This window comes from Pezoporus occidentalis, unplaced genomic scaffold (genome assembly GCF_034315485.1).
Source record: "Pezoporus occidentalis ecotype Australia unplaced genomic scaffold, CSIRO_AGI_Poc_V1 ctg168, whole genome shotgun sequence".
Taxonomy (NCBI): Eukaryota; Metazoa; Chordata; class Aves; order Psittaciformes; family Psittacidae; genus Pezoporus; species Pezoporus occidentalis.
Window position 1 is genome coordinate 64271 of NW_026913510.1, and position 25943 is coordinate 90213.

Sequence of the window (25943 nt, forward strand, 5' to 3'; positions counted from 1 at the left end):
CCATATGTGGCCAAATTTGTGTAGATAAAAGTAGACCATTTAATGACAAGGCTCTACTGAAAGCTATTTTTGCTTTATAAAAATGTGTCATTGATTTCCTCCTCCTTCAGGCCATATGAGTTCAAGCTGGGTCTCTTTATTTAACAATATGTGCTTGCTGGTTTGAGAAAGAAAAAAGTCCAGTAGTAAAGCATCCGTTTGGCAAGTCAATTTGATGTGCAAAGTTTATGTCCAGATGAGATTATAATGTAAGATCATAATTGAATCTTTTGATGCATGGCTACACCTATGATTGTAAGAGACATGATACCAACCTTTTGATTCCTAACGGAATGAGAAAGGAGAAGAAAATTTCTTTGCCTTATCCTAGAAGTACTTTTGCATCCACCAGAGAGCATAGAATTATAGAATAGTCAGGGTTGGAAAGGACCTTAAGATCATCCAGTTCCAACCCCCTGCCATGGGCAGGGACACCTCACACTAAACCATGTCACCCAAGGCTCTGTCCAACCTGGCCTTGAACACCGCCAGGGATGGAGCATTCACAGCTTCCATGGGCAACCCATTCCAGTGCCTCACCACCCGCACAGTAAACAACTTCCTTAGATCCAATCTAAACTTCCCCTATTTAAGTTTTAACCCATTACCCCTTGTCCTGTCACTACAGCCCCTAATGAAGAGTCCCTCCCCAGCATCCCTATAGGCCCCCTTCAGGTTCTGGAAGGCTGCTATGAGGTCTCCACGCAGCCTTCTCTTCTCCATGCTGAACAGCCCCAACTTTCTCAGCCTGTCTTCATACAGGAGGTGCTCCAGCCCCTGATCATCCTCATGGCCTCCTCTGGACTTGTTCCAACAGTTCCATGTCCTTTTTATGTTGAGGACACCAGAACTGCACACAGTACTCCAGGTGAGGTCTCACAAGAGCAGAGTAGAGGGGCAGGATCACCTCCTTCGACCTGCTGGTCACAATCCTTTTGATGCAGCCCAGGATACGGTTGGCTTTCTGGGCTGCAAGCGCACACTGAAGCCTGCTCATGTTCATTTTCTCATCCACCAACACCCCCAAGTCCTTCTCCGCAGGGCTGCTCTGAATCTCTTCTCTGCCCAACCTGTAGGTGTGCCTGGGATTGCTCCGACCCAGGTGTAGGACCTTGCACTTGGCATGGTTAAACTTCCCCTATTTAAGTTTGAGCCCATCACCCCTTGTCCTATCACTACAGTCCCTAGTGAAGACTCCAGATGTTCTGTCATGTCCTGTCATGAGCTGACAAGCTTCTTAAGCCAAATAAATGAATCTCTGGACAACTTGCAATTGACTGTGGTTGTGCTGAGCTTTGCCATTCTGAGTTGCTTTTTCTTTCAGGTTCTTTAAAATCTGTCTGGAAGCAATTAAAAAGAAGAGTGCAAAGATGGCCTCTTTTGCTGAAGTCAGCACCAGGAAGACAACTCGGAGAGATTTAGATGGTGATGAAGACAAGGTACAGAAAAACATTACCTGAAAAATGCCTCACTTCCTTTAGCTGCTTTTGTGAACCTGCATTGGAAGAGCTCAGCATGTTCAATGTGAACATGAAATGTGTGAATACTAAATTACTTCTTAAATGTTTTTTTTATGCCTAAACTGTCTTTGCACTTCCATAAGATTAACAGGGAAATTACAGTTACTGTCTGTTAAATCCTAATTTCCTTAAGACTTTACTCTGAAATCTGCTGATTTTAGCTTCATGGAGATACAAGCTTATTACTCTCTCTTTGCTCCCAGATCAGTCCTGATGTAGCAGTGGCTGTCAAAACTTTGGGGAAGATTCTTTTCTCTTTGAAAGGCTTTTGTGTGTTCTTCTGCCACTTCTCTTCCGTCAAGGACTGTGATATAAGCAGGCTGATAGCTTACCCAGCTTGTAAACATCCATCTTGTTTAACGTTGATGTTAACTGAGTATAAGTTCATTATTTCTTTGTAATACTGGCCTCATAGAAATTAAGTTGATCTTAAAGGTATAACATTGAGCATATGTTTGATTAAAGCCTTTTGGAAGTGATGCTTCCTCACAATCAGCCTCCAACCCTAACTATTCTATGATTCTATGATTATCTGGTCTGTCATGGATTTCTAGACACAGCATAATCAGGATGATGCAGCAGAGGAAGAAGAGAACATTGTTGATGCAGAAGCTGATGAAGGGGATGGTGATGCTACAGAAGCAAAACGGAGGAAGAATCAGGAAGAGGAGGTAATGAAATGAGAAGTGCTCAGCACTGCACTTTAATTCCCAGTTTCCTTTGCTTGGTTTGTGTTGGGAAGGAAAGCTTCCATTAAAACGCTGGAAAAATCCAAACCCCATCTGAAAGGAGATAGGGAAGTCTCTGCTTTGTGATGTTCAGTTTTGATTTGGATGGGGGCAATACTATAGCAGATGATGCGGGCTGAGACTTGCCATGAGCCTGGTCATCATAGTTCAGCCTGGTCGCTGCTGTCCTTTAAAAGTAACGCAGAACCATGCAGCTTTGAGATGGAAGAGATCTGGATTTGTCCAAAGCCTTGTTCTTTAGGCACTGGGGAGATGTGTGTGGCAGCCAGGCCGTGCTGTAATTAACTTTACCACTTGCTAATTCCATGCCTAACTTTGCCACATGTTAATTCTGTGGTTCTTAATAAATATTCTCTCTGGCTCTGCATGTTTCTCCATGTTCACTACTTCATAATTACTGCTTAAAAGATGGGTTGGTGTAATTCAGCAGGAGGATAGAGCAATTGAAAATGCGAGGGGAATCCCATCATTGGAGTTGGATTGTGGGAAGACCTTTTTGAAGAGGAGAAAATTGAACTGTGGACCTCACTTGGAGTTTTGTGTACAGTTCTGGTGTCCTCAACATAAAAAGGACATGGAACTGTTGGAACAAGTCCAGAGGAGGCCACGAGGATGATCAAGGACTGGAGCACCTCCTGTATGAAGATAGGCTGAGAAAGTTGGGGCTGTTCAGCATGGAGAAGAGAAGGCTGCGTGGAGACCTCATAGCAGCCTTCCAGTATCTGAAGGGGGCCTATAGGGATGCTGGGGAGGGACTCTTCATTAGGGGCTGTAGTGACAGGACAAGGGGTAATGGGTTAAAACTTACACAGGGGAAGTTTAGATTGGATCTAAGGAAGAAATTCTTTACTGTGAGGGTGGTGAGGCACTGGAATGGGTTGCCCATGGAAGCTGTGAATGTTCCATCCCTGGTGGTGTTCAGGGCCAGGTTGGACAAAGCCTTGGGTGAGATGGTTTAGTGTGAGGTGTCCCTGCCCATGGCAGGGGGCTTGGAACTTGATGATGTTAAGGTCCTGTCCAACCCTAACTATTCTATGATTCTAATGCCAAGACTATAAAGAAATAGGGACAGCTGAATCTGTTGTATTTCCTTTACAACAGAATTACACTTTCGGGTAATAGGTAAGATACTTACAACTCAGCTGCGGAGAATAGTCATGACTGTAACTGTGCATTGAACACTTAGTTTCTGTACATGTTCTGGCTCAGATAAATAGAGCATTATTTCTCTGCAGGTTGATTATGAGAGTGAAGAAGAGAATGGGGAAGAAAATGTTGATGAGAATCTGGAAGATGAAGAGGCTGAATCAGACGAAGAAGAAGAGACTCCTGGTGCTGAAGAGAACCATAATGAAACAGATGTTGTCGAGTCTCAACATCTGTCCTTTATGTCTCATACTCAAAAAGAGAAAGCCAGACTACTTCAGTCAGCAGAGCTGCGAGTAAATGCTGTTGTGGACAGCCACCCATCTATAAAGGATTACTCATTTGACACTGAACATGAACTCTGGTGTGAGGTAAGTTGATGGCAGCTGGAAGCATCTCTGCGTGGTTGTGGTTGCACATAGCTCCCGTAATAAATGGATCTTTTCAGTGCAGTGCTGCTGTTTTGTCTCAGCATCTTTCATTAACACAGAAAAGTGGCAGTACAGGTGTAGTTCTTGATGCAATTTTTAGTAATTTATAACTTTTAGAACACCTGATGAAACTTCTTTTTATAAAGACAGGTTTCTAACAAGTTTATTGTGCTTTAATCTTTAAATGTATGATCACAGAACAAAATCATAGAATCAGCTAGGTTAGAAAAGACCTTTAAGATCATCAAGTCCAGCTATTAACCGTGGACTGCCAGGTGCACCACTGAACCATGTCACTGAAGGCCTCCTCTATGCAGTTTTTGAACACTTCTAGGGATGGTGGTCCCTGGGCAGCTGGTTCAATGCCTCATCAAATGATGCACCACTGTGTGGCTCTTGATGAATAAAAGTGACTGCTGGGCTGTTGAAAAGATCTTAAACCAAGCAAACCCCCAGCAAATATATAGCCCAACCCCCCAAAAAAGCCACCCTAAACCAACTAATCCATGTAAGATCAGAGACCAGAAAGCAATGTGGACGAATGCTCCTGGGGTGGCATGTTCATACTAGCATCATTCAATTGTAATTCTAGTCAGACGTTTATGATCCTAAACACACAAGTAGGGGAATTCCAGTTGTCTACTTTTAGCCTTAAAAAGAACTAGGCTGGTTATTGAGCCAGATTCAAGCTTGCTCACAGAACAACAACTCTATGTTGGTTTTTGACTCTTAGGTTTCCCTGGCGCTCCCACTGATGAAGGTGTACTTCGACCTCTCCTCCTTGCTTGTCTCCCTCGCACGGAACACAGTTATTCACGAGGTGAAGGGGATCACACGATGCCTGTTGAATGAAAGTACCAACAAGCAAGGAGAGAAGGAACTCATTCTGCACACCGAAGGGATAAACCTTGCAGAGCTGTTCAGATACTCTGATGTATGTAATCTGTTTATAATCCCAGACTGGAATGGTCTTCCATCTTCTAGGGAGAGACAGTGGATGATGGATGCCATTTTAATGTAGCAGGGGTGATGTGTAGCCTAAACACTCTTCGTCCTCCTTTTTTATCCCCAGATGTAGCTCAGCAGAGCCTTTTCTCAACGGCAGCAAATCAAGTTTTGTGCAGCAGCCCAGTGTCTAATGACACATAATTTCACACCATGCTTCCAGCTGTCTCTCTATATGTTACTTGAGGGGGTTCTTCCATCTAAACAGATTACAGCACTTGGAGATGAATAGTTCTGCTATGCCATCTAGCCCATAACTCCACAAATACAGGATTGTTTCAAGCTACATCTTCTCTACTGCTTTGCTAGAAGTTCTGGCTGGCTGAGCCAGCCTGGGCATTGCATTGTGGTGTTTGGAAGATTTTAACATGTTCCTCTGCTGCTTGAGATGTTAGTTTGCTGCTTCTAATTTCAGCTAATTTGCTGTTGTGGTGAGTTTTGATTCCAGTATCTTATTCATGTACATAATGCTGTGATCACTGATTTAAACACAAATCCCCAGAATTAATCTTTGTCTGTATTTGAGCTGCTGCCTATTTGTTAACTAACTGTTGGTGCTGCTTAAGCTAATGAAAACTAGAGGAAAAAAGCTATCTTGGCTGAAGTTCTTTGGAACTACAGAGTAACTACTGTCCTAACTTGTGTCTGTGGTTTCTTTGCTTTCAGATTTTGGACTTGAACAGACTTTATTCCAATGATATTCATGCCATGGCTAAGAACTATGGAATAGAGTCTGCCCTGAGGGTGATTATTAAGGAAATAAAAGATGTATTTGCTGTATACGGTAAGATTTCTTTGTATTTATTAAGATAGTCTTTCTTATCATTAAAGATGGGAAAGCCCAGCCACAGTGCTTAAATTTGTGTGCATGATCTTTTCATTTATATGTGTATTCTGAAGTTGCACTTTCTCATTATTTTAATCATTATAGTGCCTGCTGTGAACACTTTGTTAGTTCATTGTTAGCTTCCATTTAATCAGGAGAAAATTTACTAGACAAGGTGGAATTTATCCCCCCTTCACAGAGCTTTTCTGTTCTGGTCCATTTATTCTTTACAAGCTGGAAGGTCCAGACAAATTAACTGCTGATGTGTGAGGAAGCTGTTAGACTTGTATAGAGGCCCTGAGAATAGGATTAACCTTGCCTCACTCTAGCTCTTTAATGATGGGAGTTCAGGCTCCCTTTTGAGTTGAGTTTTAATATCTTTCCTAAAATAGCTGCATTTCCTTGTGTGAATGTTCTCTGTATGCAGTCCAGGCTTGGGGAAGGTGCCTGACTTCACAGCCTGCTGAAGTTAGGCATGTTGAATTTGCCTTAAGTGAGCTAAGTCTTGCTATGAATTTAACTACTGAGAAGAGGGAAGTTAATACAGTGGGAATTTTAGCAACTAGTTACATGAAACAGGTTTGCCAGCTGGCAGGCCAGACTGGTCTGACCTTCAAGTGGTTCAAGCACTGCTGGGTAAATGTTGACAGAGCTGTTAATGATCCCCCATGACACCAACTCCATGTTATTTTTACAGAAGTGCTGTTTCTTTTCAGCCTAAATGGGGTTTTCTGTGGGTGCCTAATATCATGCACAGAAAATAGCAGAACCTTTTTGACTGTGCTTTGCTAATGCAGGCCACAAGGTGAGGGGCTGGAGCTCTGTCCCATCAGAAGTGGATGGGCAGTGTTCGAGGCCAGGTTGGACAAAGCCTTGGGCGACATGGTCTAGTGTGAGGCTTCCCTGCCCATTACAGGAGGTTGAAACTGGATGATCTTAAGGTCCTTTCCAACCCAGACCATTCTGTGATTCTATGATGTGTGATCCCCTTCTGCATAAAGCAGACTTCAGTGATTTTATGTAGAGCAGTTCAGCTGCCTTACAGCATTCTTGATGGTTTAGCTTCCCTGGAGAGAGATTGGTTTATATTAGGGTGAGGTCTGTCTCTCTTGTGTATTTGAGGGGGGCAGCTAAGCCAGCTACTCACAAAGAGGTACAACTGCCAGAAGACTGTTACTAGAGATATTCTCCATGTTGATTACATTCAGGGGTGTTTAATTTAGGCCTAATTTACTTTAAAACCCCCAAACCTTAGCCCCTGAGTGCTCTGATGGTTGCTTTTTGTTGTCTTCTTAGGGATTGTGGTAGACCCTCGGCACCTCTCCCTCGTGGCAGATTACATGTGTTTTGAAGGATTTTATAAACCACTGAATCGTTATGGAATTCAGTCCAACTCCTCCCCTCTGCAGCAGATGACATTTGAAACCAGCTACAAATTCTTGAAGGAAGCAACAATGATGGGTAAGTGGTTTAGCTTGAAACCGATGGCTGCAGCGTTTCACATAGGCTTTGTTTTCATTGTAACTTTCCCCTATTTTGAGTGATGGATAATTGCATTAGGGGAAAACAAAATATGCCAGAGGCTAGAATTTTCATGAAGCCTTTGCCTAGGAAAATGTTCCAGATGTTTTTAATGGAATTCTGTCAGCTCCAATGAAGTCGGCTCCCGCATGTCATCTGTGGGGTCTGCGACTCCTTTCTTTAGGAATTGGATAGGCATTTTTATAACATTGTTGAGATTTGTTAGAGCAAAGCTTTATAACACACTGCTAAATCTGCCTCTGCTGTTAAAATTGTCACCTCTGCTTTGTTTTCATGTCTCTAATAAGACTTCCATGTTCTCATTTCTTCTCTATTCAGAGTTTTACTGTGAGAACAGGCCTCCTGGTTGTGACTTTGATTCTGGTTTTCTTCTGCTTTAGCACTTCACTGTCTTTGCTTGTTTCCTCAATCACAGACTCATTTGTCTAATGGTAGTGGTGCCATGTGAGGTGCTCAAGAGCATCCTTCCTGCGCTCCAGTTGCTGCTCTGGAAGGTGTAGAGGTCAATGGTTGTGTGCATTGTGCAGGATATCTGAAATACAGCTGCAGCCGCCTGCATTCATGAGTTCTGTCAAAAGAGCTGGTGCTTTAAGTCTGTCACTAAACACAGTTTGTGTGATCTTATCCTTGGATACTGATTGTGTCTCCCTTTTGCAAATAGTCCTGGTTTCTGTCACTTGCCAGTTGGATGCTTTCCTTCTTGAGCGCCACTGTGCTGCCTTTGCTACCTATTACAAATGGGAAACGCTCTCAACATGATCTCTTCAGTTAGTACCTTAAACTGCCTTGCACAGATGTCACACATACTTCTGTCCCTGAATTTCGTTAGTTTTAGACCTTTTCTGTGAAGGTAATTTGGGTTTTAATTAATAGCATTGGTTACAGTTGACTTAATTCACCTGAAAATCAGACAGGAACAGTGTAAATCAGGGTGAAGCTGAACTGTTTCTCGAACAGCTGCACTCCCTCTCTGGATTTGCATTCTATCACCCACTGACTTAGAAGTACGTTCCTTGCCAAGTGAAATGTAATTATCTTTATGGCTACCATTATGAATAAAGACAGGAAGTGCATACTGACAGAAGGGCACCATGAATTGGCAGGAAAGCTGCACTGGTTACCAGTGAAGGGAGTTAATGTTTTCACCACGATGGAAATCAAAGTCATAATGTGGATTGCAGCGGTCTGGATCTAATCTGCTTCAGTGTAACTGATCACTTGACTGTACAGTTAAAGAGATGCTGCAAGGCTGCCTGCTGTGATCAGGAAGAAGGAAAGAAGAAGGCTTGTGGCCATTGTGCACAGCCAGTGTGAGAAGCATCATTTAAGAGTGTGGGGTGACCCATCAGAGTGCTGACCAGTGTTTGGGGTGTATCCGAAGTGAGACCCCTTTGGCTGTTTGCTCAGAGAATAACTCTTTGTTAACACCACGTGAGCAAACAGGACAGTTCTGACTGTTTTGCTTAATGATCTAACAAAAGAGCTTGGTTTTCTTCAGCTGGCACACATTTAGGAGCAGCTATGTAGTTATTCAGCTGAGACCAGAGCAGCTCATGCCATGCACTGTGCCATGGTGCAGCTTCTACCCCATCCTCAGTACATCCTGCTCTGTAGAATAAACTTATCAGAAGTTTAACAGTTTTATTTCCAATCTTCCAACTGCTCCAATGACAGAATTCCAGCATTAGGATGAATGAAAACCAGCCTGGGTGCTTATGAAAACCAGTGGAAGCAAACCAGTCCTAGCCAGACATGTCATCTAGAGAGCTTCCAAATAGCTGTGACACTATTTCGCTACAGTGAGTAACCACAGAATCAAAGGAATTCATGGAATGTCTCTCCAGTGAAATGTGCTCTTCATATCTAGCCAGAAGGATTTAAAATCCACATCAAAAGGATTCACTCTTAACAAAGGAAAAAGGCAGCAATGAAAAGGGAATCTTTCTGGTTTTGCCTCACATGCATTTTTGAAGTAATGTATTTAATCAGCAAAATGTGTTCACTGGAAGGTCAGACCTGTGTTCCCTTAGGCTTCAGAACGCGTTGTCTTTTCATGCTGAATAGGGAGAGCTTAGTAGTGTGTGGCTAAATTCTTTGCTTGGACAAAAGGATTGGGACGAGATAATGTAAGAGGGGTAGGGTTTTGGGCTCCTGCTCTCAGATACACAAATGGAATCTGAACAGTAGGTGGCAGTGCCTTTCTCAAACCAAAGGGGCTGAACCATGTAAACCAAAATGCTTTTTTCAGCACTGAGCTTTGGGAATCCTTTGAAAACATCCTGATAGGAGTTTTGTTTGAATTCTGTTGCAGGTGCCTATGATGAGCTGCGATCCCCTTCTGCATGCCTCGTGGTGGGAAAAGTTGTCAAAGGAGGGACTGGTTTGTTTGACCTCAAGCAGCCCCTCAAATAGTGTTTGGGTGATAACTTCAGGACTCTGATTGGAATGTTCATCACAAGAGATACATCTGCTCCACAGCTCTGCAGCAGTGGCACATACTGGGTCCCCAGTCGTCTTCTTGTGCCAGTAGGACCTGGATACCTAATCAGGTATCCATGTTAATCTGGATACCTGAGGGGCCTTATCTATTTAGTGAGAATGTCTGCAGCTGTAGGAGCTTTGAGCCAAAGAAACATTAATTTACTGTTCATTAATGATACAAAGGAGGTTACTGATTTACACAGAAATGAATAAAATGAAGGAGACCATCTGTGTCTCAAACAGCACAACAGCAGTGGCAGAATGAAGTCAAAGCAGAACCTGTTGATGCTGAACAACTTCTGCAGGGCAGAATCCCATCTTGGGGGTAGTGCCTGTTGCCACATGGATGGTAAATGATGGATTTCCAGTATTGGAAGTCACATTGAGAGGTGGGTTTGGGCAGTGCTGTGCTGAAGCTTCAGCACTGTATGGAAGCATTTGTGCTTGAGGCGTCTCTTTTGCTGCGCTTCCATGCACTGCCATGGCTTCTAGAAGCTTTTGAGGATGCATTTCCTGTTCTGCTAATTCAGTTCTATAGAATTTTATGTGTCTGTGACACAATTGTTAGATTTCTTGATTAGCTGAAGCCCAGAATTCAGAGTTTTCATGGTTTCTATAAGCATTTTCCAATGTTTTAAGACTTCTTTGTATGGAACAGATCTCCACACAGGGAGAAACCTGACATTTGATAAAGATCTGTTCCTTCAGTGGCAATGTGAGGTGCTGTAACAGTGGCTACACAAAAGACTCCTGTAAGAATTATCAAACTGGAGCTTTAAAGCTATTTTTGCTTCAATATTCTGTATCAAAGAGGATATTTAATAAAGGAATATTGTGAAGGTCCTATTACATGGCTGTGTAACTGAGGGAACTTTGTCATGCAGCCAACAGCCATCACTTTGGCTGTTAGAAACGGGATGGCTGGGAGCTGTCAGCCACTCTTCAGACATCAGTTTCTTGTTTATGCAATTGATTTTAATCAGAATGCAGTGCACACAAGTCAACATTGGGGTTTGCTCAGCACCATCCAGGCAAGTTTCAACCCATGATCATTCTCAGTGGTACCTCAAAGCTGGTGGAGAAGTGCCAGAGCGCATTTATCCTGCTGAGGAGCTCCTGCTTCCAGCAGAGCTGTGCTAAAGGGGATCACATCAGGCAGGGGGAGACGTTGGGATCGTGAAGGTGCCTCTGTGGAGTAACTCAGTGGGCTGCATTCTGCCCCAGTACCTGAAATCTGTATCCAGTGTACTGGACATGGCGCTGAAGCTTACCAAATGCATTAGCTCGGTAGGTCTCTGGTTTCACTTTGCAAATGTTCATAAGAGATTTCCTTGTGCCTTCCTCCAGCTGTAGCACCTGGTAGGTATTTGTCAAACACATGTCATCCTGCGAACAACTGGGAAATCAGTCGGATGCAGTTGGCAAATGGGCAGTTGGGAAAGAACAAACATGGTCACAAAACCACCTGCAATTCCAGGCTACCGTCTGGGCTGCTACAGACCATTTGCTGAGAAAGAGCCCCACGAGGTATCTGCAGTCCTGCAGTGAGGAGCATCTTTGCCACATTTTGCATCTGGAGATGTGGCATTTGTTAGTTCTCTAGTCCTGACCTAAATAACCTTTTCATCCAGGTGTTCACACTAATTAAGCTTAAGAGGTTGCTTTGATTGTGTTATGGTAATGAATTGGCCTCAGAAATTTGGAGCCCCAGAATCATAGAGTGGTTTGAGTTGGAAAGGACCTTAAAGCTCATCCAGTTCCAACCTCCTACCACAGGCAGGGACACCTTCCTCCAGAGCAGCTTGCTCCAAGCCCCATCCAGCCTGGCCCGGTTGCACCTCTTCTGTGAAGACAGGCTGAGAGAGTTGGGATTGTTCAGCCTGGAGAGAGACCTTAGAGCAGCTCCAGTGCCTAAAGGGGCTACAGGAAACCTGGAGAGGGGCTTGGGACAAGGGCCTGTAGGGACAGGCCAAGGGGAATGGCTTTAACCTGCCAGAGGGGAGACTGAGATGAGCTCTTAGGCAGAAGCTCTTCCCTGGGAGGGTGCTGAGGCGCTGGCACAGGGTGCCCAGAGAAGCTGTGGCTGCCCCATCCCTGGCAGTGTTCAAGGCCAGGTTGGACACAGGGGCTTGGAGCAAGCTGCTCTAGTGGAAGGTGTCCCTGCCTGTGGCAGGGGGGTTGAACTGGATGAGCTTTAGGGTCCCTTCCAACCCAAACCATTCCATGATTTAAAGCTTTTTCCTGTGATGCGAAAGACTGTTTTAAATCCCTCAGGCCAGAGAGGATTATGCAGCCCTGTGATGATGAGCACTGTAATCCCAAAGCGAGGCCAAGCCTGGATACTGAGCTGGAGGCGTAGGGCCTGTATGAGGAGCAATGCTGGCTGCAGGGTCAGGCAGTGATTTTTAGGAGCACAAAGTTGATCAAGGGAGGCATCATTAGCAAAGCATCCCCCAGGGAGGCCTGTGCTGCTGGACCAGCCTGACAGCGTGTTCCCCTTCCTATTGCAGCGGGTGCTGTAGAGCCAGGATTAAGCAAGTTAATGATGTTTTCCAGTTTTCTGGGTTAGATCCCTCAGAAGAGCTGACTGTCCGCATTGCCCTGGAAAGGTTTAGGTCTGCTCACGGAGACAGAGAGGAAGTGGAGCTCTTCTTGTTTTCCTGGGTGCCAGCTTCGGGAAGATAAATGATCCCTGCCTCAGACCTGGTGCGGCTGCGGCTTGGTTTGTAGTAACACTGCTGCTGGTGTTTGGGGTTTGGAGCCTTGCCTGGCACTACAGGGAGGATAAGGAGTGATCAAGGAGTAACAGTGGAACAGTAACGTGAACTGCAGTAAATACAGAGCTGCATTGTTAATGGCACATTAAAACTGAGCGTGTGAGCAGAGCAAATGGTGTGCTGACAGTACAAGAGCCCTGCAGAAAAATCCCAGGGCTGTACCTTGGAAAGCAATCAGTGCTCTGTAAAACCCTTCAGTGCTTCAGTGCAGGGCTCTTCTGCTCTCGGTTACACTGGAGTTCCTCTGCCTGGATTATTTCTGGAAGATGCAGAGCTTGAGATGAGTGTAAAACCCAACAGCCTCGTGAATGGAAATGATGCTTCAAGCCAGGGCAGTGCCCTCAGCCGCCCCTGGGAACCAGCTGTGATGGAATGGATCTGCTTTAATATGGGATAGAGCTCCAGAGGTGAATTACGAGTGGAAGGACAGAGCAGTCTGAATCCCTGCTCCTGCCACACTCCATCCTCAGGGGTTTGAGGCTGGTGCCAAGTAAGTGCCCGTTTTGTCCCCTCTTTGCACAAACACCAGTGTTGGGGACAACACAACATCGTTTTACAGCAAGGCAGCAGCTCTTTGCCTCATGTTTTGGGGCCAGGCCAGAGCTCTGGGCAGGAGGACGTTGCTGAAACAGCTCTTTCAAAGGTGCTGATGCAGCCACTCTTCCACCCACCAGGCTGCGGGTGTGCTCAGTTATCTTTGGTACAGCCAAATCTTCCTTCATCCGAGACTGAGCTGGTGCCCATGGGCACGCTCCAATGGAACAGGCCCGCAGTGACTCAGTGCCACAGAGCACATGGTGGGAGCATGGGTATGATCTACCCTCATTGACTGGCTTCAGGTCATTTGGCTTCAGTGCCTTGAAGCCAATTCCTCCCCAGGCAGTGATTTCACAGGCTCCTGGCTTTCCCCTTCACTTGCAGAGGGTCTGTAGGTATTGCTTTGGCTTGCACAAGCAGCTCTTGCAGCTGAAGCTCCAGCAAAGCCAGACCTACCTGTGTCCAGCTTAACTGAGTCCCCATCCCAGCATTCCCAAGAGCATCTCCCTCGCTTGGTGGTCATCATCCTCACCAGAAGCCCACCACGGGGCAGCCACTTGCATTCCCCATGGTTAACATTGGTTTGACCAAGTTGCTGGTGACCACAGAAGGTCCCTGCTCCTCGGCTGTGGGATGGTTACAAAGCCTGTCAGGAGCTGATGTGAGGTTTTCCCCCCTTCTTTCCATGGAAATTCCCTTGCTTCGAATTCAAGGAACTGAAATGAATTGGGTCTCTTTTTTTGAACACTTTCCTCTTTTCTGCCACCATCTGTCATCCCAGCCTGCTTCTGCTTTAAGCTATTTACGGGATTGAATCTCTGCTGGTTCATTTGGGGGTGAGATGGGAGGCCAGCACTGAGACCAGTGTATGACTGGTGGCCCACACAGAGCATAAAGCCAGGCTGGGACTTACCCATTGCAGCTAAATCCTGACATTACAGCCCAGGGATCTCTTTTTCCCAGAGCCTCTCTGATGGTGAACTTAGGACTTGGTTCCACACAGTCCCACAGAGCCATGGGAGGCAAACGCTTCCTCCTCCTGGGATTTGCGGGTATGTTTTTAAAGGGAGTGTATAAAATGGGATGGGGTTTTCCTCCTGGATATGCTGAGCTGTGCCAGGGAGGCAAAGCTTTCTTCACCGCAGTGCAAGGGTGTGCAGGAGGACTCGGACTCCCGAGTACTGCATTGTCTGTTCAAGAACTGATCCTTTAAAACAAGGTTTTATGGATGGGCAAGTGGAATGTACCACTCCTGCTGATGCATCATTTGAGCTCCTTGTTAGCTCAGGGACCATCTTGGATAAGCAAGGGCTTGGGGAATGTGGAGACATGGAAAGTGCTCCCAGCACATCTTTTCCATCCCAGAGCCAGAAGCATCATCTGAGGGTCACCGCATCCTACGTGTACCTGACACACACAAAGCAGCAGCTCTGTGGCACATCTCTGGTTTCCAGCAACACCTCACACGGCTTAAAAGAGTTGTCAGACCTGTATGAGTGACACTGGTATGAACCCAGATGGGTGCCTCTAAGAGTGTCTTTACAGTGGCTGTTCAGACAGCTGGCTGAGGAATAAACCCATTGAGCTGAGCTGTACTAGGGGGGTTGGAACTGAATGATCTTAAGGTCCTTTCCAAACCTTACTATTCCATGAGAGAAGGGGAAAGGACCACTAAATCCCTGTCATTCCCGTTAAAGCCAACCCTCCTGGGTTTAATATCCTTAAAGTGGGGTGAAGGTGACTGTGTCACTGCCAAGCTTTTCCATTATGTCAGCAAAATACATTGGCTATTGACCCTTGTGTGCACTGGGGAAGAAAATGAGTTCATAACTATGCATCTCTGCAGGGATACAGGTACCTGCCGGGCAACCAGTAATGAGTTACCCTGGTGCACCACCCAAAAAGGCAACGCAGTGAACAGAGTCTGCGGTATAGAGCACTGCACATGGGGTGGCAATGCTCTGGGGAGCTTTAAGCCCTCGTGGGTGTTCTTTTGCTGCGGCTTGTGGTGTCTTCATTTCTGGCTCTATTTTTCTTGCTGTGTTATTTAGCTTCTGGTCAGGTGAAGAACTGGCATCACCTCATCAGTGCCAGGACAACAGGTCAGGGCAGAGCATCTGAGCCCTTGCTTCCATAGAGTGGATTGGGTTGGAAGGGAGCTTAAAGCTCACCCAGTTCCAATCCCCTGCCATGGGCAGGGACCCCTTCCACTAGAGCAGCTTGCTCCAAGCCCCTGTGTCCAACCTGGCCTTGAACACTGCCAGGGATGGGGCAGCCACAGCTTCTCTGGGCACCCTGTGCCACCCTGGTCTTGTTACAGGTTGATTTAATGCAGCGAGTCTGGAGCAGCTCCAAGCTTCCATTAAGCAAAAGGGAAAAGCTGTGTGGTTAAAGCAAATGTTTTTAATGCTCGCAAGGTCTGGGCTCTGTTCCCAGCTCCAATGCAGATGTCTCATGATCTCAGACAAATCACATCACTCTCTACACATGGGGGGGGGCTCAGCAGCAGCACAGTTGATGCTTCTTTAATACCGGCACTTTGCAGCACTCTGAGATTTGCCAGCAGAAGCCACATGAGCAAAGCCTCATAAACCCCTCCTGCATTTGCTGCCCATTTCTGCTTCAGCTCTGATCACCTCAAAGACATGCTGCTGTCCTATTCACTCGCAAAGCCCTGTGCAGATCCTGGTGGCACTTTCGAGTCAGTCCTTGGTTTAGCACCCTGCAAACCACATCCTCTTTTTTGGCTCAGCATGGCAAGAAAAGAACTTCTGGTTAGGAAGCAGCCTGCCTAAAGTGTGCTTCTTACAGTGTCCTGTTAAAGACAGAGGAGACCATGAGCGTTTCCGTTTTCATCATGCACAAGTGTGCTGGTCCAAGTGAGAGAGAACATTTCCTAGCACAGAAGCTCTTAGTAAGCACAGGCTGTGCTTTTAGCATAAGGGTTCCCAGTCTTTCCTATCCCAGGAAGCCATCAAAAGCCATCTGGACCCCAGGAGGATGGATCCAAGGTAAGACCCAGAGCTTGGGCTCCTTCTGCCTCTTTACTGTTTGTATTTGCCATTCAGTTTTGGGCCAGCTTGGAGTGCCTCTGGGATGCATGATGCTATTTCTGCTAACCATGGGAGTGTGGCAGAGGCCTCGGGCATGGTTTTGGCACTACATGTGTGTGTTAGTGTCCTGCACACTGCAATCATCTGCTCTGCTCTGATGAGAAAAGCAGCATGTTTGGGAAGCAAGCAGTGCATCCAGAGGCAGTTTCCATCTGCCAGATAATCCCCTTCCAGGACAGAGAGGTTCAGTGATGCACTGAAGGGCTTTAACTCAATTCCCAGGCATCAATTACACTTGGTCTCATCAGTATCTTACAGGCAATTACTCCTCACACTGAACCTTTCAAAAGGCAAATACACAGGAAGCAACAAACCCCATGAGGGGGAGGACCAGGGGAATAGTCTGAAGCTTCATCAGGCACTAGCTTAGATTAGAGACCCACCAGAGCTACATCCATCACTGCACCACTGAAAGCTCGACTTAGCATCACCCTACTACGATGCTGCCTTAGATGACTTCTCTATATCCTTCCCAGCTTTAGCTGATGCCTCCTGTATAGTGTGGAAAACCCTACAGCAGAAATCACCTACCTCCAGAAACCAAAGCCCATGGCAGGGACACTTACTTTGGGGTTGTTCATAGGAGCTTACTTTGGGGTTGTTCATAGGAGCTTGCTTTGGGGTTGTTCATAGGAGCTTACTTCGGGGTTGTTCATAGGAACTTACTTCGGGGTTGTTCATAGGAGCTTACTTTGGGGTTGTTCATAGGAGCTTACTTTGGGGTTGTTCATAGGAGCTTACTTTGGGGTTGTTCATAGGAGCTTACTTTGGGGTTGTTCGTAGGACTTGGGTGATGATCAGGACTTCTTTTCTCCCCTATGACTTCTGCAGAGGTTTTGTTCCTGCTCTCATGCCAGCTCAGAAGTCTCACTATTAGGACAAGCAGCACTGCCCAAGCCAAAGCATTTCCCTCTGAGTAGGACCAACCTCCACCATGAGCCCAAACCATTTTGCACATGGTTTTGTAAGAAGGGTTCCAAGGCTTTTCAGCCAGACACACACTGGCCATGGTGGTGTGGGGTTTCCTCCCATAGGGGCATGCAAGTGTTGAGTCCCATTCGGAATGCAATAGGGATCAAAGCATGTTTGCTGGCTGACTCTTCCATGTGCTGAACCCTCCCCATTCACCTCGTTTCCTCCAGGCGATGATTTGCGGAGGTGGTGGCATGTGCTCAGAGGTTCCTTCAGCGCTGATGTGAACAAGCCATGGAGGTGAATGGTTTCCCTCAGTACCCTCTGAGGAGCAGCCTGGGTGCTGGTTTTGGATGTGCTGTGGTAGGGTCACTCTGAAGAGCTCGTGTGTGGCACAGCACAGGTCCCCAAGGCTCTGCTAAGCCATGGCCAGGTCCCATGCCCTGCAAGGCTACGCTTGGTGCCCACTGACTGCTCTTTGTTCAGAGGTGTGGAAGGAGGTGTGGGCAGCCCCAGGAGCACTTTGCATCCTCCATCTGATGGGCTTGGGGATGGTTGTATGCTGCATGAATGGAGGGCATCTGGAAACAAGATTTAGGGAGTTTTCTATTGGGAATATGTTATGCTTAAACGCGAACCAGGGAGTGTTCCCAGCATCATCCCAGGTTGTTTCCTTCACTGAGGGGATCCATGCAGCTGAGGCAGCCCCATGAGATCACAGCCAGCTCAGTGTCCAGGTCAAGAAGGGCCCATGTAGGGTCTGTGTTTGGTTCTCCAGCTGCAACAGCTTCCCCCTTTAGAAAGCCTCAGTGGTGATAACTGTTATGGGTTCTCGTCATGTGCGGATGGGTGGATTCTCTTAGAGGTTTAATTCCTTGAAAATAGCTTTCATTTTGAAAGAGGAAGTTTCTTCTTGGATGAGGATGTTGGGCGCCAAAAAGAACTGTCGTGGTTTAAACCCAGTCAGGCAGCTCGTTCACTCACTCCCCCCCTTCTTGCCCTCCCCCTGCTCCCGGAGGGACGGAGAGGAGAGTCAAAAAGAATGCAACTCCCACGGGTTGAGATAAGAACAGTTTAGTAACTAAGGTATAACACAAATCACTACTGCTACCACCAATGATAATAATGATAAAGGAAATAACAAGGGAAGAGAATACATCATCTCACCACCAGCCGACCGATAACTCGCCCCCCCGCAGCCCGACCAAGCTCTGACCGATACCTCCTCCAACCCCGCAGTCCCCCAGCCCTTCTGGGTAACTCCCAGTTACATCCTGGGCATGACGTGCTGTGGTATGGAATACCTCTTTGGTCAGTTTGGGTCAGGTGTCCTGTCTCTGCTTCCTCCCGTCTCCCCCTCCTCCCTGGTAGAGCATGAGGCTCACAGAGTCCTTGGTCAGGGTAAACATGACTTAACAACAACTAAAACCATCGGTGTTATCAGCTCTATTCCCAGGCTGAAAGTCAAAACGCAGCGCTGCACCAGCTACCAAGAAGGAGAAAAACTGACTGCTACTGCTGAACCCAGGACAATTACTATTAAGGACTCAATTTCTTGCACACAGAATCATAGGATCAACATGTGAGCTCGGATCATTAAAGGTAGAAACTCTAAATGTGTTTAACCTTTAGGAAATCTTATGGTAGGAGGTAGCCTCAGATTATGAATATCAGGGATCATCAATACTAAAAATAAGGAAATATCTCATTTAACTAGTGGTAAAGAGCTTGAAAGATGGAAAAAGACACAGGTGAATGAATAGAAGGAAAGAATTTTGGAACTAGATGATCTTTAAGGTCCCTTCCAACCCAAACATTCTATGAATTAATGAGCTGGGTTTCTGATAAGCAAATCAGTGTATTTCCTTTCAATGGAAAGATGGAAATCAATTCCTGAGATACCACAGGCCTCCAAAAAGACCCAATCAATCCATCCAGCTGGGTTGTAGCTGTGGGTGCATCAGCGTTAGACCATGTCCTGGGCCACTTTTGTCACCACCAACCTCCTGCTGACAGCTTAGACCACGAGGCTCTGCTACCCACTGCCTTCCCAAGCCAACCTCCTCCACCACCCTTCTGGCTTCTGGCTTGGTGGGAGCTGCCAGGAAGGTGCCTTTCCCAGATATGGCCCTTTATTCCTGCTTGCATAATGTGCTGGTGTGGATTTGAATGGCAAATGCTGGTGTGGCCCCGAGGCTCGAGCTCTGGTCTTGAGCATCAGCGGAGGAGAAAGTCAATGTCCACCCTCTCCACCCTGCACTGCTGGGTGGGCACCAGGTCTACCCAGCTCTCAGAGCTGGCCAAGCCTTTGGATCCCAGTGTGAGCTGAGAGAGGTAATAATCAAATGCTGGAACAAATGCCAGACCCTGATTTACTTTGTAAATACCATGTGGGGATGATGGTCAACACAGCTCTGTCCTTGTTCTGCATAGCACAGCCCAGAGAGGGGACAGCAAGGGCTGGAGGACCCTGACTGAGATGTCCTGCATTCCCAGTGTCCCTCTGCCCTGGCATTCAGACATTTCCTTAGGCATTTCTGGCTGCATCCCCATCTTTCCCACCACCTCTCAGCATGCTACCCATGACCCAGGCATCACTGCTGATGGTGTCTGTCTCCTCCCCCTGTGCTGTCAGTCAACATGTGCTGAGGAACCTGCAGACATGCAGCTGATTCACCCGCTGCCGATTTGGCTTTAGGGGGGCTGAAACTGGATGATTTTTAAGGTCCCTTCCAACCCAAACCATTCTAGGATTCTATAATTCCATGCTATATAAGGACAGCACTTTATGCTGCAGCACTTTAACATTTCATGATAGAATGAAATGCTAATAATACACCTGATGAGCAAATCATATTTTGTTGGACCCATCGATCCAGCTTTAAACAAACCTACAGCATGCATCCCATTATGCATATAAATACAAACACATAGAAACGAGTGCACCCAGTAATGAAGATGTTAATTGCAGAGCAAGACTAACTGTTCATGCAAATATCTCCTTGGCATTTCCTTGAATACCTGCAAGTGCAACTGCTCTGCCACTGTGTGCAGGGTTGACAGCTACACTGGTGGTGCCTTTGCAAGGTGGTGAATGAGCAGCAGTGAAGCTCCTGAGACTGATGTCCCCACAGCACTGCACTGATTGCCTTTCCATCCAGCTGGGTAGACAGGTGGAGCAGGGATTTCTTTGGAGAAACGAATGCTGTGGCTTTTCTGGCTCTGCTAAGGATTGAAAACCAAAGCCTTGAGTTGGAAAAGCCACATTGTGGTGATGGAAAGCTGTGGGAAACGTGATTTATGAAGAGATGTAAATGTTGCAGCTGGGGAGTTTGGCTGGGAGTGGAGGAAAAGCCGATCCAACCACTGCATGAGGAGAGACAAAAATCACACAGAAGTACTTTTCCCAAACACTTCTTTAGCTGGGAATTCAAACCCAGCACAGTTCCGGGTTAAACAAATTAATTATTGACTACTCTGCTCTGTGGTTTTCCTTCCCAAATTGCTACAGCTCTGGGGGAAGGTGAGTTTTCAGAAAGGTGTCTCCATGCCTTGGTCTTCCCTTATGAATCTGGGGCATGCAACCATGTTACAAACCCCTGTAGCCATCAATGAAGTTTTCATGGTCTTCTGAACATGCAGTGAGTGGAGCTGGATGGACGAGTGCTCTCCAAAGCACTAAGACTTCATTAAGTAGGAGTACATTTTCTGAGGGATGGATCTGAGGTTTGGAAGACCAAGTTGAAGGGACGGAAAAGTCCTTGCTGTGTCACTCCATCCCTCTGAAAATGGCAACTCCATCACTCCTTTGCCTCCTGGTTGCTTTGATGGGCTGAATTCTCCTCCAGGTCCATAAAGGCACCACCTCCAGTTCCCTGCTGTCCTCCCACCAGCCAAGTATCATTTTTTCCTTCCAGAAAACAGGAAGAGAAACATAAATACAAGTGAGAAGTGGAAAAGCCCCCAAAGATTTGCTTGGAGGCTGAATATGTGGAGATAAAGCCCCAGGAGGAACAGAAGAAGGAAATGAGTGAGGAGCAGGCACTAGGACACTCAAAACAGACACCAAACAGTCATGTATCTGCTGCTAGTCTCGATAGGAAAGCACTTGGGCAGATAAAGGTGGCCAGCACAAGCCTGCAGATCATGCCCATGGGTAACGCATCAGTGGTATGTGAGGCAGAGCATGGCCAGCTGCAGAAGAACCTCATCCCATGAATGGGGTAGAAACCAGGTGGGAAGAGACAGTGTTATGGGAGGTTAAGAGTCAGTAGCACCTTTTACAGACCACAACACTGCTGTGCAGAGGAGGATGAGCATCGGTGTACTCTGCTATCAGAAGCAGGGCCAGGTCACTACACAGTTGGTCCTGGTACAGATAAAACAGGTTCTGGTGGACCATTGTTCTTGTTCATGAAGAAAATGATGAGGAGATGGCAGTGAGTCACTCTGCTGCTGCAACAGCCCCACAAACACAGGCTGGGTAAGCGGGACTGCAGCAGCAAAGCTGTCATTGTGAGGCTGGATGATCAATGCACCTGATCTACAGCCAAAGCATGGAAGGAGAAAGTAAACACTTTGTGCCTGACCTAGGTTCTGCTTCTGTTGTACTGCAGGGCAAATAAAGCAGGCTGAATGCCAACAGAAGGCACATCCAGAGAGCTACTGGAAGCAGGACCAGGCCTGCACTGTGATCTATGCAGAGCTGAGCCGGGCACACTGTGCAGGCTGGGGAACAGCCTGGTTAATGCAGGAGACACGAACGTGGCAGCAAAACCAGAGGGATGGTGCCAAGCTGTGATGAGGAAGTAAATAGTGCCAAAGAGGTGAATCTCCACAGGCATTCTTCTAGTGTTGGCAGAGTTAAGAAGCCGCTGTAGATAAGCCAAAGATTAAACATCAGAGGACTGTGTGTGCCTCACCTGGCAGGTCTGAACAAAGTGAACTCTTTCCTTAGTGGCAAACATAAGGCTGATTCTTGAATTAGTTTTGGTGTTAATTTCATAGAAACCACAGTAACTGTTGGGGGACAAAAGGAGCCAAAGTATTTCAGATGTCCTAGGGATTCAAGGTCTCACATGCCTATTTGCTGTAGGAGGGCCAGAGAAATGTCACTTAAAAGGACGCGTGCAAATACCACTTTTAGTGCATTAATGATGATAAAGGGGCTTAAAATGGGTAAGTCTTTGTTAGTTTGTTTGGTTCAGATGACCATTGTCTAATGAAAACCTCTGGCAAATTTACAGCAAAACAAACTGCAGTCATTTGGGGTAAAAAAAGACAATGAAGTCATTGCTCTCAGGTGCTAACACAAGGCATGTACCAACAACAGCCCTCTACCCAGCCTGTATCTGGGGACACAGGGGGTTTATGAAGCTGGTGCTGAGAAGCCCCCATGGGATTTCTAGGCAAAAATCTCTTCATCCCACCTTCATCTCTACACATGAGGATCATCAAACTGTCGTTTCCAAAGACACGGTTTGGAAGCACTAAGGGTGACGATGTTGGATGACATTATGTCTTCAGCAGACCTTTTACAAGATCTTATGCGCTGTTAAAAGGCCACTTTTTTGCTAGCAGTAAGTAAAGGTGGCTGGGGCAAGTAAAATGAGCTCTGTCTTCTTTCCACTACATAAATAGTAGCAATATTGATTTAAAAGAAAGCCAAAGACTTCATTGTCTGAGATCGTTCCCTTTAGTCTTAATATGTTTCACCAGAAGCAATAAGACATTTACCCTCTCCAGCACAGGGTGAATAATCAGAAGAATGTAGGTATGGTCTTGGGTGATATGACTTAGCGTGAGGTGTCCCTGCCCATGGCAGGGGGGTTGGAACTAGATGATCTAAAGGTCCTTTCCAACCCTAACTGTTCTATGATTCTATGATTCTATGAATATAATTACTAGAGAATACAATCACGTTATCAGCAAAATTTACAGCTCTGATTTAAACAGCCTTATTCCATGGCTCTTCTGTGTGGTTTGCAAACAGGCTGCTCCTTAAGATTAACTTGTCTACCTCTGCTTGCTGCCACTGCTGAAGAGAAGCTGCAGATAGGTGACTTATAGCCACACTCATGCAGGAGCCATCTCAAACATCCCATTCTTCAGTTCTGCAGATCCCAGTTCCTATCCATCAAAGGCTGTAATACCCAATTAAATGAGCTTTGTTCCTCTTTTCCACTCTAGTCTTTTAATATTATTCAGCCTTGCTTAAGGCAAGGTCTGTGTATCTGTTTTCCTGACATTTGATGCTGGCTTCCCCTGAGGTTCATCTGACCCAGCCTCCAGGCTTCCCACAGTGATGTGGATATTTGAGCCAGAGGCCCTGGGCTTCCTTCTGCGGCAGCCAAGAGAAATAGGCACAGTTCAGGTAGGATTCACTTTCCATTATGGAGATCTGCAGCAGGGTGAGGAGTCCCCCACATTGTAAGCAGGAGCCCCACAATCATCTGTGACCCCATCAAACATCTCTTATTAAGGGGGATGGGATAATTTACAATGAATTTTAGGTCTTTTCATTACATGCTATGGTAGGGACATCTATCAGCATAACCACAGCAAGTGCAGTTAACATCTTTTCAGTCCCCAAGCTTAAAGGCTGAGCCTGGCCCCTATGACCACAGCAGGGGTGAATGTCCTTAGTGCTCGTTGTTCATTATGGAGCGGAAAGAGAGGGCAATACACAAGTGCTGCATTTCCTCCGAAGCCACTTTGCCCTCACACTTGTTAATGCATTGCTTTCTCCCTAATGCTTTTAAACTAGTAAACTTCAAAGCAGTGAGTATTTAATAGTGATATAAGTGCATTTCCATCTGGGGAGGCAAATACACTGTAATGATGTGGGCATGTTTATACTAAAATAGTTGTGGCTTTTTGTGGTAGGAGGCCTCTGTGAAAACAAACCCCAAGCAAACAGAAAAGTTCATACACTAATTAAAGCAGTTGTAATCTTTATAAGGGATTACAACACCAAAGGGCAGACTGACATCCAGAGGTTGTACTCACAAAGCTTGCTGCCTGTTGCTTTGCTTTCAGCGGTGCCACAAAAACCTCTTGACAAGTGAATTGGAACCAGTTGCAGAGGAAGAACTGCAGTGTCATTCAGCTGTTCTGGTACCCCTGACACTGCAGTACCAGCACCACCACCACAGCGGTGCCATGCTTGAAGTGCTCTGCTTGAACTGCTGAACACTGCTTGAGACCTAAAACTTTACAGCTAAGAAAGGTCTCACTGGTCTCTAATCGGAGGGGAGAGAAAAGCCTGCAAAGGGGCAGAACAGCAACCAGTTTCTTGCACCCTTAGTACTTCCCATTGGTTTTGGAATGACCTCTCTTTGTGCTAACATTCTCAGGGCGCAGATTCCTGCCCAGTTGAAGTCTCAGCTAACAATAAAAGAGGCTTTGGTTAACGTCGGGTTGCATCCCAGAGAAAGCAAAGTCTTGGCTTGGCTCAGATTGCCAGGGAAGGGAGTGCTGTGGGCACAGCCAGAGGGATGGGAATTGCTGTTTGGATAGAAATGGGCAAGGAAACAGCAGTGCTGGTGAAGGGGATGATGCTGCAGCACTGCTAGGGAGAAAGGGAAAGCCAGGAAAAGCCCTGGTCCTTCTCTCAGGCTCAGTGCTGCAATGCAGGGCAGGAAGGGGCAGCCTTCGTGGCACACTGCAAGAGACTCAGTGACATCCTCTTCTCACCACTAAGCAGAAAGTTCTCAGCAAAGCAAGGCAGTGTGAACTGCTGACATATTCACATGCTCCCAGGGTACATCCGTACATCCTGAGTATTCACTGTGTTCCTACAGAACTAGAGTCCTGTAGCTGTCAGCTCACAGAGATCACACATATGATTATACAAGGCTTAAAAATAATGTCCAAGTAAGGTGCGTGACAGTTATTTTAATAACAAACATTGCAAAAATAACAAAATATGTTCTTGACTGTGTTTTCAAACCCAGCATCCTTCCCACAAACTACTGTGGTGGTTTCTCATTCAACACTCCTCTTGAAAGGGAAAACTACACGGCAGTATTTCCTCTTGGTCTGGCTACAGAGCTGCATTTATACTTCTGGTTCTCTAAGGAGCTACCAGGCTTTAGCCACTGTCTCTCAGGAGCAAATTCTTCAGCAGAATGTTCAGAAACCAACCTGCATTCCAAAGATACTTTTTCTTTTTACATTGCAATGGAAATAAAACCAAAATGGGAACAAAAATAGAAAGAATAGACAACACAAATCTAAGTTGAAGTAAAGGCATATGACAAGACACAGCATTGGAGAAAGTCCAAAGATGCCTCCAAGCAATCTTGCAACTGGGTTTTCAGGTCACATGCTTTTGCAGGAAGAATCCTCTCTAAATCTATTACACTGTCAAACCCACACAATTTCTGCTTCTCGACCTGAAATGCCACATCTTAAGCTAGTCATTTGGCAGCGGTGGGAAGGGTAGAGATGGCATGTGTTGGCTCGGGGCGCTTGGGTATGAACTGGCTCAGCAGCCTGGCTGGCAAGTAATGCTCTTCTCTGTTTCAGTGTTGATTTATCTTGGCCCAGGTGTCTCTTTTGTTCTCTGGCACAACTTCAGCAATATTAGACTGTGGGTGTGATTTAACACTTGTACATTTCTAGGAAAAGCAGCATTGTTTCTGCTGTCAAACTAAAGCATCTTCTGCACACAGGAATCACTGGTGGTCTTACTGCAGTGGAGAGGCTGGCAGGTGAGTCCACCCTCTAAAGGGGGGTCCTAAAAGCACTGCTGAGCCCCCAGCTCTAAATGCCCTGGTTCTGTATAATTATGGCAAGATGTGACCACTGGCTCTTGTTGTAACGTCTACCCAGATCTCCTGAGGAAAAAGTGGGAGGAAGCTC

At 46.3% G+C, this 25943-nt stretch overlaps 1 protein-coding gene across 2 annotated transcripts in view; it reads left to right on the top strand.

The window, feature by feature from the left end:
- Positions 1-10578, top strand: part of POLR1A (RNA polymerase I subunit A) — a 36097-nt gene extending 25519 nt beyond the window's left edge. The window contains exons 25-32 of one of the 2 annotated variants that reach the window (XR_009963782.1): positions 1364-1478; positions 2114-2230; positions 3544-3825; positions 4619-4819; positions 5557-5674; positions 7013-7177; positions 9570-10348; positions 10379-10578. Coding sequence is in view for 1 of the 2 variants with exons in the window: in XM_062613492.1 (XP_062469476.1) it covers positions 1364-1478; positions 2114-2230; positions 3544-3825; positions 4619-4819; positions 5557-5674; positions 7013-7177; positions 9570-9670 (1099 nt within the window). In the remaining variant the exon portion in view is untranslated. Of the gene's footprint in view, positions 1-1363; positions 1479-2113; positions 2231-3543; positions 3826-4618; positions 4820-5556; positions 5675-7012; positions 7178-9569 lie in introns of both variants that reach the window. The other variant, XM_062613492.1, reaches the window with a different exon arrangement.
- Positions 10579-25943: the final 15365 nt, after the last annotated feature.